The sequence below is a fragment of the Podarcis vaucheri genome (assembly GCF_965113315.1).
Source record: "Podarcis vaucheri genome assembly, chromosome: 11".
Classification (NCBI taxonomy): Eukaryota; Metazoa; Chordata; class Lepidosauria; order Squamata; family Lacertidae; genus Podarcis; species Podarcis vaucheri.
In genome coordinates, this window is record NC_138749.1 from 18116995 (window position 1) to 18129789 (window position 12795).

A 12795-nucleotide genomic window follows, 5' to 3' on the forward strand; every position below is an offset into this window, starting at 1 on the left:
AGGATACAGGGGCTGCTCCTCCTAGTCCTCCTCCTCCTCCTCCTGAACAACAGCAGGACGCACACTCTCGGCAGGCTGGTTTCAAAACTGGTTGAGACCGGATTGCTCCAGTCCTAAGCAGCTCAGCTACTTTGAGTGCAGGAGGCTGCTGGAAAAGTCTCTGCAGAAGCCTGCCAAATAGGCCGCCTCTGGCTGGTGGGACTGGAATAACCCACCCCTTTCTGCCAAAAGAAGACCAGAGCTCGTAAATAAAGCCAGCCTTGTAAACAATCCTGGCATAACAGGGCTCTTGTTTTTTTTTTCTTCCTCCTCCTTCCTTTACATAAATATATTGTATGCACCCTGGCCTGCAGCAAACACATTTTCTTTGGTTGCAGCTTTCCCCAACCAGGTGCCCTCAAGTTGTTTAAAACTACAATACCCATCGGGGCCACTAAGGTTGGGGAAGGCTGCTTTAGCAGAGAATAAAGAGGAGTGCAATTTACACCTGTGCTGCTCAGACTTTCTCTCTGCATTCCTATTCTCCAAAAAAACAAAGATCGTTTTCGCAGTACTTTGGGCATGGAACTCCCAGTCCAAAAGTAGCTCATCAAGAAACCTGCTTGCCTTTTTATTTTATGAAGTGTTTGGAAGACATGGCTGTGTAGAGTTGTTTTAGTATGCTTTTTGGGGGGCATGAGCTGTTTTATCTTGGTTTTATATTAATTTTATTAGTGATTTGTTAGCCTGGTTTATACATAGCACTAAGCCAGGGTTTCCCAATCTTGGGTCTCCAGCTGTTTTTGGACTACTGTTCCCATCATCCCTGACCACTGGTCCCACTGGATAGGGATAATAATAATAATAATAATAATAATAATAATAATAATAAATTCTATTTATATCCCGCCCTCCCCAGCCAAAACCAGGCCCAGGGCGGCCAACAACAACCAAATAATCAGTCAAATAATCACACAATCCAAAAATATTTCATTATAAAATTAATTAAATCAAATTATGATGATGGGAGTTGTAGTTTTAAAAAAACAAGTGGAGACCCAAGTTTAGGAAACCCTGTGCTAAACCCAACTTCCATCAGCCTCAACCAATATGGCTAATGGTCAAGGATGGTTGGAGTTGTGGTCAAGCAACATCTGGAGGAGCACAGGCTCCACATCCCTGGTTTAAGCTATTCCTCCACTTGTACCCAACCTCTATATCTGTAAACATTACGAAATTCTAATAAGCCTCCAGTGACTTCCTTCCACAGGGACCAAACTCAGGATAAGTGCTGTTTGACCCTGAAACTATTCAGTATTTGGGATGGAATTTGGTTCACCTTGGCTTTAAAGGTGATTGCACTAAAGTTGCACTTTCTAAAACAGTAAACAAATCGAAACACAGCCATACTTCACGAGTCACACTTTTACGAATTTTGCAATGCAGTTCTGCAACTAAGAATTGCATACCTAAAAGCATGTAATGGGGTGGTGTGCATATAAATGCATATATTAGTAAAAATAATGTACACAAATGCATTTGTATTAGGGGACGTTGTTTGCAAAATGTGTATATTTGTTAAAACTAAATACAAAAGAAAACCTTCTTGCGAGGAACTTGCACTACAAGGCTGATGAATTTCCATCAGGATTTATTTTTTTTATAAAAGCAACCACAGAAATTTCTGCAGAAATATGTGGATCTGAATTTACGATTGGGGAAATGAGAAACCGAAAGAACAGAAAATTGAACAGTCCTCCTTGTAGACGTGGGCTGAGTGTCACAATATGTTACATATTGAGAGCTGGGGTTGCTCACAGCAGCTAAACTGCTTTCTTTGGCATCTCTCGGGGTGACCGTGGTGTGTGTTCCAGCTGTTAGTAAGAACAGTGCCGGAGTTCGAGCATGTTAAGGGTTTGTTAAACTGAAGCAGCTGTTCATGAATTTGGTCCAGTTCACAAGAATGTTGGGCTGAAGATTCTAGCATGACACAGCTATGGTGAGGGAGCAGTGCTTAAATGATACAGCGGCCAAGGTGGTACGTGGCCCCCTCAGCTACTGTTTTCAATAAAGTTGCATGGGGCATGGAGTTAGTGGGTTTCATTTAGTGTTCCCGATGCAGGTGGTGCTGTGGGTTAAACCACAGAGCCTAGGGCTTGCCGATCAGAAGGTCGGCGGTTCGAATCCCCGCAACGGGGTGAGCTCCCGTTGCTCGGTCCCTGCTCCTGCCCACCTAGCAGTTCGAAAGCATGTCAAAGTGCAAGTAGATAAATAGGTACCGCTCTGGTGAGAAGGTAAACGGCATTTCTGTACGCTGTTCTGGTTTGCCAGAAGTGGCTTAGCCATGCTGGCCACATGACCCGGAAGCTGTATGCCGGTTCCCTTGGCCAATAAAGTGAGATGAGCATCGCAACCCCAAAGTCATCCGTGACTGGACCTAATGGTCAGGGGTCCCTGACCATTATTATGTCCCCCTATAACTCAAGCACTGTAATGGAGAGCTGAAAGCAGATTAAAGAAGAATGGATAAGAAGCCCCCACTAGACCTTGGAGCCCTAAGATCAGAGGTCAACTAACCACTGATTTAAAATTTCCTTTAGCCTATATACTTGTGCTCGTCTTTTGTTGAACAGTCCCCAGTTCCCACTTCTGGAAGCCAGGTAGATTCGCCGTATGCCATACTTTACAGAGAAAAAATCCTCTATTTGAAAGGATGTTGTGTCCAGTCTGGAGCTAAAAAGCCATAAGAAGGGGGAGTAAGTTTCCTATCAACATTTAACACCTGGACAGCAAGCAGACAGCCAACCTGAACTAATAATAATAATAATAATAATAATAATAATAATAATAATAATAATTTATTTCTACCCCTCCCATCTGGCTGGGTTTCCCCAGCCTCTCTGGGCGGCTTCCAACAGAAGGTTAAAAATACATTAAACTAGGATGAGATACTGCTATTTTAATTACAGAAATTATTTATAAAGTTGCACCTAAACATCCGTATTAGCACATATCTTATGCAGATCTGTCTCCTCTTTTTTTGGCAATGAATTGCCTCTTTTATTATGGTAAAGAAGGGGCCACCCTCGATGCCATCTGGGCAGAATCTTACCATTCCACTTGCACAATTTAATCTCTCTCCTCTTTCCCCCCTGTGGCCACCCCAGGCACTCCCCAGATCTGCTCCAGATGGTTGAGGGAATCTCTAGAGCACATTTAGGGGCACACAGGGAGTGGAGAGGGGGAGAATGTCGTGCAAGCAGAAATCCTTGCCTTTACAAAACTTTCTCATTAGAACTACACTGGATCCCTCCCAATGTCTTTTGTTTGGTAACCAGCATCAGAGGCTGAAAGCTTGCAAATGGCATGTCCTATTCTGCCTCCACTCCTAAGCTATCAGGTTCCTTTCTGGTTCTGTCCCAGACCAACCAGGTTCTTCCAACCTCTACCCAGAACCTACCAAATCTTGCCTTGGCTCCAGTGTTCCACCTATCCTGGCCTTATCCATTGGGTTTCCCCAAAGGACCAGTATTTTGAAAACAAAACAATGGAAAGCATTCAGCCCAATGACCGACACAGGCTTCCTACCAGCTTCACAGATGAAATAACAGACACACGTATCAGCAAATCAAATGCTGATTCAGCCATCAGTTTTGCCAACTCACTCACTTTGGAGAGGTAGCTTTTGGCTGCCAACCAATCGACATCATCCATAGCTGACTTCTGATGCAAATATGTGGAGCTGGCTTTTTCAGAGCTTGACCTTACCTTTCAGAGGAAAGGTATTTCAAGTGGGGACACTTCCAAATGAGCTGCCATGCGATAAAAATCAAGCATCTTTTTCCCCACCCATAAACACATTTACTTGGAAGTAAGCCACACACTTCAATAGAGCTTGCTTCTGAGTACATGGTGCATAGGACCGCAGCCTTAGGATCAGAGAAGTACATTGCTTTCTTTCATCTCCTTCATGAAGCTCTGGTGTATGGTTGTCAGCAGAAATAGTTGCTTTCTAGGCACACGTCCCGGTGGTTTTCCACTTATCCAACTCCTTTCCAAGGGGAAACTTGCTCTTTAGCAATAGATCGGAACAAATGGCAATCTAGGGGAAACTGGAATTGCCTTTTGCTCAAACTGAGCGCTAAAGAGCAGTTTTCCCCCAGGGAAAGCAGGGGAAGTGTAGATAAGCCCATATTTAGCATTCTGTTCAATGCATGCTACTTTGTTTGGTCTAATAGTGGTGCCTTTCTTTATCTTTTTAAAATAAAGATAGTAAGAAATAACACTAAACTTTTCAACATTTCCGTTTTGAAACTAAGCTGGTTGCGGTGTATTCACGGTCTGCTTTGATGATTGAATTTTTAATATATTTCACTTTACTGTTCTGCTGCTGCTACTGAGTTTATCCCCCCTATTAATTTATGTGCTTATGGTTTTATGTAAACCGCCACAGCCATCAAATGGTAAGGTATATATGTATAAAATAAATACAGAGCTACTCATTAATTTCCAGTCTAAACTTGAAATACTCTCATAAATTGATTACAATTTATAACCATCTTGGTTCCGTTCCCATTCAGCTTGTAGAGAAGCTATCCCCTTTTCAAAAATAGTTCTGATTACTTTTACATTTAGCAGGTATTCAGGCACTTTAGTGCATTAGCTGCTGGTAGTTTGTGAAATAGTATATGTTTAGCTCGTTTTACCGACACCTACGTTGTTGCCAAGAATCTCACTAAAGCCTTTGAGCTGAAAGCACGACTTGCCTAAACCTGTAGCGACACAGACAATAGGGTTTATTTTAGAGATGGCAATTAAACTTATCGCAAGGTAAAGACTATTATTACTTCTCATTCATGTGTGACTACACTATTGATTACATCATATATTGTAACCATATATTGTAAGGGACATTTAGGGTTGCTAGACCAAAACGTCAAAAATACGGCACGATTGGAATACAATGCAACTGAAATAAAGGACATTTATTGGGTTCGGAAGCTTGGCGCTGCTTTGAAATAGCCTTCTTCAACCTGGGGTACCCTAGATGTTGTTGCACTACAACTCCCATCATCCCTGGCCATCAAATCCAAAAGTTAGGGGTGATGGCAGTTGTAGTCCAACAACATTTGGGGAATGTGAAGGTTGAAGAGCAACCATGACATTATTTTTAAAGCATACTTTAAAAATTTGATGCGAAATAATTTAGATCCTTCAGCATGAAAACCCTGATAATTAATATAGTAAGAGATATGCTGCAATATATGATGAAATGTGCAGTATATTCACACTTGGCAGGCAACGAACACTGTCAACTGCAATGCTTAATGAAGTGTTTGGGAGAACAGGTCGTCTTCTAACGATTGGAGATATTTTTGGATGCTGCATCAGAACATCATCATTTAATCAGAGGTGCTCTGACAGCACAAACTGGGCCACTAGATCAGAGAGTTCATGCCAGACATGAAACAGGGAAGACTCGGACATCTACAGGATCACTAGGACTTTAAGTTTGACCTTGCATTGCAGCTTATCATGTCATGCTGAGAGATCTCAAATATATACTATAACGAGGTACCATAAGTCTAGAAAAAGTTGGCACCATGCAATTGGTCCCAAGCGTCATCAAACAATTAGGGAGCCAAAATATTCTATCATTGCACAAATCACAGTGAGCTTCATAGCCAAGAGAAATTTAAAGCTGGGTGTCTCTGTGTCTAGTCTAAGACCCTACCTTCTGCACTATACTGGTTTTCATCTTAGTGCAACTGGGCTATTCTTCCTTATCTGTGAACCCCACTGGGTATCTTTGGGCTAACCGCCATCTCTCTGACTAAACTACTTCACAGAGTTGTTGTGGATATCCAACCTATGCTGTTCTAAACACCTTGGAAGAGAAGGAAAAAACATACTGTATTTAGCAGTACAATCATAAATGGGCACATGTGCTGCAAAATATCTAGGATATTTTACAAGACATCTTTTAGAAGACATCTGAAGGCAGCCCTGTTTAGGGAAGCTTTTAATGTTTGATGCATTACTGTATTTTATTATTTTGTTGGAGGCCGCCCAGAGTGGCTGGGGAAACCCAGCCAGATGGCGTGGTATAAATAATAATAAATTTTTTATTATTATTATTATTATTATTATTATTATTATTATTATTAAATAGAAGTTGGTGCTTGGCAATGATGAAAGAATGGCAGTCTGAACAGAACAGATTAACATTTGAAGAGGCAGACAAATCTTCTGAGTAAATGTCAATTTCCCTGACATAGCAAAATGGATTGAGGGGTTCATAGAAAATGGGCAATGCCAATCCATAAAGTGTTTAAACGAAGAAGAGCTGAAGAAAATTTTCTTCCTTGTACACTGATCAATTTTTTTATTAAAAAAAATCACTTTCACCGGGAAAAAATAAAAGAAGCAAGACAAATCATGCAAATGCATGTGTAGTTTATTCAAGAACCAAAGAGGTGCAGCAGGTGGAGATGAGCTGGAATGTGAAAGGTCAAGCGTCAAAACCCCACTCAGGCATAAAACCGATTGAGTAGCCTTGGGCAAGCCATAATACGCAAACCATGATCTTTAGAGTACTGTATTCCCATTACACCAGATCATGCCTGTGGCTTGTGGCAACTTATTACTGGTCCATCTAAGCACAGTATTATTTGTATTGATCGTCAGTAGATTTCATGGGTTTCTGAAGTTTTCCCTAGCCCTTCCTGGAGATGCTGGCAGTTGAAACTGGGTACTTCTGGTGTGCACAGTTTGTGCTCAGTTACTGAAATACAACCTTTTCAGTGGAAAGATGATTGATATAAATTATAGATAAATAAAGCAAGCTATCTCTCAAAGTAACTTGAGGACTGAAAGTCAGGGTTGCCCTGTTGGATAAATGAAACTGCAAAAGTATACAGGGTTAAATTAGTCAACATCAAACACTTTTAAATCCTATTGATTTCAATGGAAGAGTTAAGCACAGACTCCAGTCAGGAAGAAACCATCACCCTCAGTGCAATGAGAGCACAGCATACTCTTCTAATCTGAGTTAAGGTGCACAGGATTTCACCCTAAACCACTGGAATAAATGGGTTCTGAAAATGTTTAACTTTGGCTTTGCTATGTAGGCAAGCATAACCATAATCCAAATAGTGTTCATGTTAGTATATGTAATCTCCCTAGTTTATTACGAGTACAAGGTATGATATTTATTTCTGCACAATCTGATTGTGACGGTCATCATTGAAGGTATTTGCCTTGTGAGAGCACACAAGGCTTGAGCTGCAAATGGGGAAAAAAGTCATTTTAAACAAATGAAAAAATAAAATGCTTACCTTCATCTTTGTGTTTACTGTTGTCCAGCGCGTGGAACATGTACACGTTCGTTGTGGTGTCAGCTGCTTGGTTCATGGTCCATGTGTCACTGGGATCTCTTCTTTTGATGAAATGAGACAATTGAGACCTGTGCTCTGTGCAGGAAGCACCTATTCCTGCACACAAGTCATTTACCCTACTTGCAGGAATTTGCTGATTCCTCATCACTGAAGTCCATAGAGCTTTGCAAATGCAGCTGACAGAACACTGAAAAGACAAGACTTATTTTCTCACCCTCTAAAAGTGGTGGCTGCAGCTTCCCAAGTAAGTAGCTGGCCAGATGTAACTTTGTGCAGTCGTCAGTGATGCTGCAACCTTCTTCAGAATCCCAAAGCAGCTTCTTGCAATTTAACGTTTTAAAAAATAATAAAGCAACTTTAAAGGGCTGGGGGAGTGTCACAGTTCCTAGGAGAGCAAGCTGCTCACTCAGCAAGGTCTGCGCTTGCTGTTTCTGACAGCTCAGTCTAGAGTACTTAAGCGAGAGGCAGAACTCTGGGAGGGGATATGTAAAGCCACGAAGATTAACATAAAGAGGGTGGGCCAGTAGGGAGACTTAGATTTCCTCTGCCCGGGATTTACCAGTGGTGAAGTGGGAGATCACCTTTCTTGTTCTCTCAGCTGCAGCTTTGATAGAGGAACGCCTTTGAAATTAATAGGGTTTCTGGTTCCTTGCTTGTTGGAATTACTATAGTAAAATAATTGTGCATTCTGAAAAGGGAAGGCTTGGGCAAAGTACAGGAACATCTGAAAACAAAATGCACACCCTCCAGCCTTTTTCAGATATAACAGGAATACACACTCAGAACTCACCTAAGTGTACCATGTTTACAGATTGCTAACAGTTCTGCTTCATCTATGGGCTGATCCAGACTTTGTTCTTGCACCATGCCTAGAAAGCGCAGTTTCCCACTTATCCTGCACTTTCTGGACACAGGTCCAAGCAGTTTTAACTTTGCCCCAACACTTTCCCCCAGAAAACTCACAATAAATCACAGCAGACGTCAATCCACAGAAAACCCGATTGACATTTGCTCCAATTCAACTGGAGGGTTGTGTTTGGGGAAACTCCCTTGAAGGCATGAGTAGCTCTTGTGTCTGATCTGGATTCGGAACAACTGAATATTTCAGTCGCAAGTGATGCAGCTGAGCAGACCACTGTAGCGGGTCATGGAAGAAAAGATTCCTCTTGTCTTCCATGGCCCGCTCACGGTGGAATGGAAGAGGCAGGAGGGGCCTGGGAAAGGGGTGTGGCCTGTGATCAGTACCCGGGGTTTAGAGGCCAGGTGTTCCTCACACCTGGAAGGTGTCAGAACAGGAAGATGCAAGGGCATAAACACTGAAGTAGGTTTGAACATCACCAATTTCAATTTATTCCTGTAGGAGCAAAGGAAAGCTCTGTCACTTTGAGCAGTATTTTTATTATTTTATTTAGGCCCCAGCCACTCTGTATGCTTTACTAAACGGCAGGGTGATTATCTAGAAGATGCCAACCAAGCATCTGATTTTCAACACCTCATTTATTGCTTCCAAATCTGACCCAGTGATATTTACTTGCACACAAGTGAGGGGTACTCTAGTTACTGAGGTTGCTCAGTTTAACACGAGAGTGTTTTGAAAAATAGCACGGATGCCTTGGGTAAAAGGAAGCCAAGGAAAAGCTAGGTTGAGTCTTGACAGGAAAAGTAGTCAACATTCCTGTTGTTTTACATGTTTTTAAATATGCTATTTTATATTTAATTGCATTGTTTTATCGCTTTCATGTTTGCCATCCTGGGCTCCTTTGTGAGAAAGGGCATATGGCGTTCGTACAAAGCCCCTGTCGTTTCACAGACTATTGACCTGTACATCACTACTTTATTCTTCAGCTGCCACCAATTTTTTTTTTTGGGGGGGGACCCAGGGCTCCCAAGCGAAGTACTGAGTCTCAGTCAGGTAGAGTTAACAATGAAGATTAAACTTTATTTCAAACACAAACAATTTTTAAAATATATTTGGAACGCTGTCACTCTATTCCCTCTCAGTCTTGTCCCTGTCTCTAACTCACTCTGACTCCTCTATCTCCCCTCCCAAAAAACCAACCAAACTAACTGTCAAAACCTCTGGGCTGAGCCTCAAAATCAGGTAGGCTCCGCCTCTGGGCTTTCTTATTGGTCAACCTATTAACCCTTTCTCTCCCCCAATACAAACGTATCCCCAAATAATGGACAAATGCCACAGGGAAAGATATAGATATTTGTTATTATGGATTGCCTCCAACTAACTTATAGCTCCATTGAAAATTAAAGGGCTTTAATCATGTCCATTCATTTCAGTAGGTCTGCTCTGAGTAGGACTTACCCATGGGATACAATCCTATGGGTACAAAATGCATGTTACAATTTAGCAATTGACCTAGGCAAGAAAGTTGGTGGAAGAAGGGAAACATAGCTTCAAACCTACTTATTTTATTGTATTTCTACCTTTCTCCAAAAGGAACCCAAGCAATCAGAATCCAGGAAGATGCCAAATAATCATCACTATAAATATGGGAGAGACTGACTAATTCGGCGGTCAACAAAAACAGGGCTGGGATATTGTTAAGGGCTGGCATAGGCAAGAGCAAGCGCATCCCGCTTCACTGATTGAGGTGAAATGGGAAGTGCCGCCTTGCCCTGCCACTGCCACTGCCACCACTGTACCTGTTGCTGCCACTGCTGCTTCTGCACTCGCCCTGCTGCAGGCTGAGAAGAAGCACCAGTATCAGCTCCAATTTTGGGTGTGATCCTGCTGCAAGAGCTTGTGCAATTTCAACTGATACTGGTGCCACTTCTGCATGAGCAACGGGGCAGGCAGGCTGCTGCTTTGGGGACTTCAGCCACCTCAGTCCACCTAATGGCTGAGTCAGCTCTAGGCACAGGACACCTAAGTCTCGGGTCTTTTGCACTGAGCCAAAGATCTCCTGCCAGTGGCGTAGCGTGGGTTGTCAGCACCTGGGGCAAGGCAAGTAATTTGTGCCCCCTAACCCTAACCCCCAGATGTTGGGGCCGGTGAGGCCGGCCCCCCCCTGCACCCCCCACGCTACGCCACTGTCTCCTGCCCTTTCCCCCATTTTAAAACTTTTTTTAAAAAAAAAATGATTACAGGGCGAATGGGCAAACTGTAACATGCTACACCAGTGAGACCCCACCCACCCACCCACCCACATTCTTAACTTTGGGGCCCAGAAAATCCTGTTGGCTCAGAGGAAGCCCTGACAATTTGCCCCCCACCCCCGGAACGTTGGCCTAAATGTGCACCTATGCATATAAAACCAGCATATGCAACATTTATGCAAATTTGTGTCATGGGCTTGTGCACCCTAAGTCAGTTAAAGACCTAATAACACCTCTGAACATGATATAATAATAATAATAATAATAATAATAATAATAATAATAATTCCACCCAAGCATCTCCAGTTGCTAACTAGAGGCTCATCCTCGCAGGACCTCTTCTGTTTCTATTTAAGTTACAAGGTGAAGGTTAGGAGGTGCATTGCTGGTTGGCAATGGGCCAAGTAATCCTGGAATGATCTTTGGTTCAGCAAGTTCAGCAACATCTGTCAGACTGTTGATAGGTGTACCAGGCTCAGATTCTGGAGATATATCCAAGTTGGTGGGACTTAACTGTATGAGAATTTTTCACTGGTGGTACGCTATCTCCCACTTCTAGCAGCTCTGCAACTGAGAGCTCAGTAAATGCCGTAGGACAAAGCTTTCCCAACTTTTCATGTTGGTGACACGCTTTTTGGACATGCATCATTTCGTGAAACAGTGGTTCAGTTTTCCTAGCAAGCCGGAGGTTAAACTAACCCCTTTCCAGCTCCGGAAGGAGAGCAGGGAGTGTTTGCGCGACACACCTGCACACTGCAACCGAAACGCTAATGTGCCGTGACGCACAGTTTGGAAAGCTCTGCTGTAGGAGTTGGAAAAAGCAAAGCAAAACAAAAAACAGCTCCCAATTCCTTGTCTATGTTCAAGCCTATTTTATTTTTCTACATAGCCAGAGATTTACAGTACAAAACCCAGCTGCAGTCCAATGTGATACGGACTAGGAAAGGTATCGTCACATTATATTGCTGCGCATTTGAAGTGGTGTGGTTGTTTCTTCTGCGAGTTTCAGGTGTAAATGGCTGGTAATATCCAAATCAATCTTGATGTGGGAGAACAGAAAGCATAGAGTAAGTATGGGGAGTCTGTAGACCTCTGTATGTTGCTGGACTGCAAGTCCCATCACCCATAACCAATGGCTATGCTAGCTGGAGCTGATGGGATCTGAAGTCCAACAACACCTTGAGAGCAATAGGCTCCACACTCATGGCATAGGGATGGCAGGTTTCCCCACAGAAATACAGTGGTACCCCTGGTTACAGATGCTTCAGGTTACAGACGCTTCAGGTTAGAGACTCCACTAACCCAGAAATAGTACCTCGGGTTAAAAACTTTGCTTCAGGGTGAGAACAGAAATCGCGCGGCGGCGGCATGGCGGCAGTGGAAGACCCCATTAGCTAAAGTAGTACCTCAGGTTAAGAACAGTTTCAGGTTAAGAACGGGCCTCCAGAACTAATTAAGTTCTTAACCCGAGGTACCACTGTACAGAGAGAATTAAGAAAGGGAAGAAAAGATACGAAGTGGGGAGGTGTTGTGCAGACTAGACTGGGGTGGGAGAATGTATGCATGTTTACTTACATATGGAGCTAAATAAGGAGCCCCTAAAGACATTTCAGAAAGTCGTTTAGATTAAAGCAAGTCATTTTTGTAGGCAAGGTATCAATATTATCTGCTCAACACAATAGAAGCAACACAATGGCAGGCCCTGACAAAGAGAGCTGCTCCTTCTCAGCAAATATTTGACTGCCGTGAGACAGCTTGTAGCCTTACAAACTAAGGGATTTATGGTAGTCATTGGGGACTGATGTGGAGTTGAACAGAAAGGGAAAGAAATGTATACGTTTTTCAGTTTTTCATAGAACCAGCTTTCCATGGCCACAAGATATATGCTATTATCTGTATCAGAACTGTCTTTTGCTACTGGGCCTAATACAATTTGTTGACCTTGGTCTATAAAGTCCTAAGGTTCAAATATCTGACAGACTGCCTCTTCTCTTACCTGTGAGCCTATGTCTTAAGAACTGTGGGAGAGATCTGCTCATAGTTCCACCAATATGCACAGTTCACAGAGCAGTGCCTTCTTCACTGTGGCATCCCAGCTGTGTAATTCACAAAGTTTCAGTTGTTCCCAATGTTCATTTTCTCAGGCATATAGAACTGGTTGATAACTGGGTTGCTGCTGGATCCTCTGCAGTGTTGGTAATTCCCCACCCCTCATTTTATATTGTTGGTTTTGTGAGTGGGTGTGCATATCTGGTCTATTGTTATGTACTGCCCTAGGAATTCTTGAGTTAAAAGCCAGGATCCAAAT

At 42.7% G+C, this 12795-nt stretch overlaps 1 protein-coding gene across 6 annotated transcripts in view; it reads right to left on the reverse strand.

The window, feature by feature from the left end:
• Nucleotides 1-7826, reverse strand: part of RANBP3L (RAN binding protein 3 like) — a 44532-nt gene extending 36706 nt beyond the window's left edge. For 3 of the 6 annotated variants that reach the window (XM_082242027.1, XM_082242025.1, XM_082242023.1), the window contains exon 1: nucleotides 7317-7825. In XM_082242027.1, the coding sequence (XP_082098153.1) occupies nucleotides 7317-7521 (205 nt within the window). In that variant the 5' untranslated portion in view covers nucleotides 7522-7825. Of the gene's footprint in view, nucleotides 1-7316 lie in introns of all 6 variants that reach the window. The other 3 variants (XM_082242026.1, XM_082242024.1, XM_082242028.1) reach the window with 2 other exon arrangements.
• Between the last annotated feature and the right edge of the window lie 4969 nt (nucleotides 7827-12795).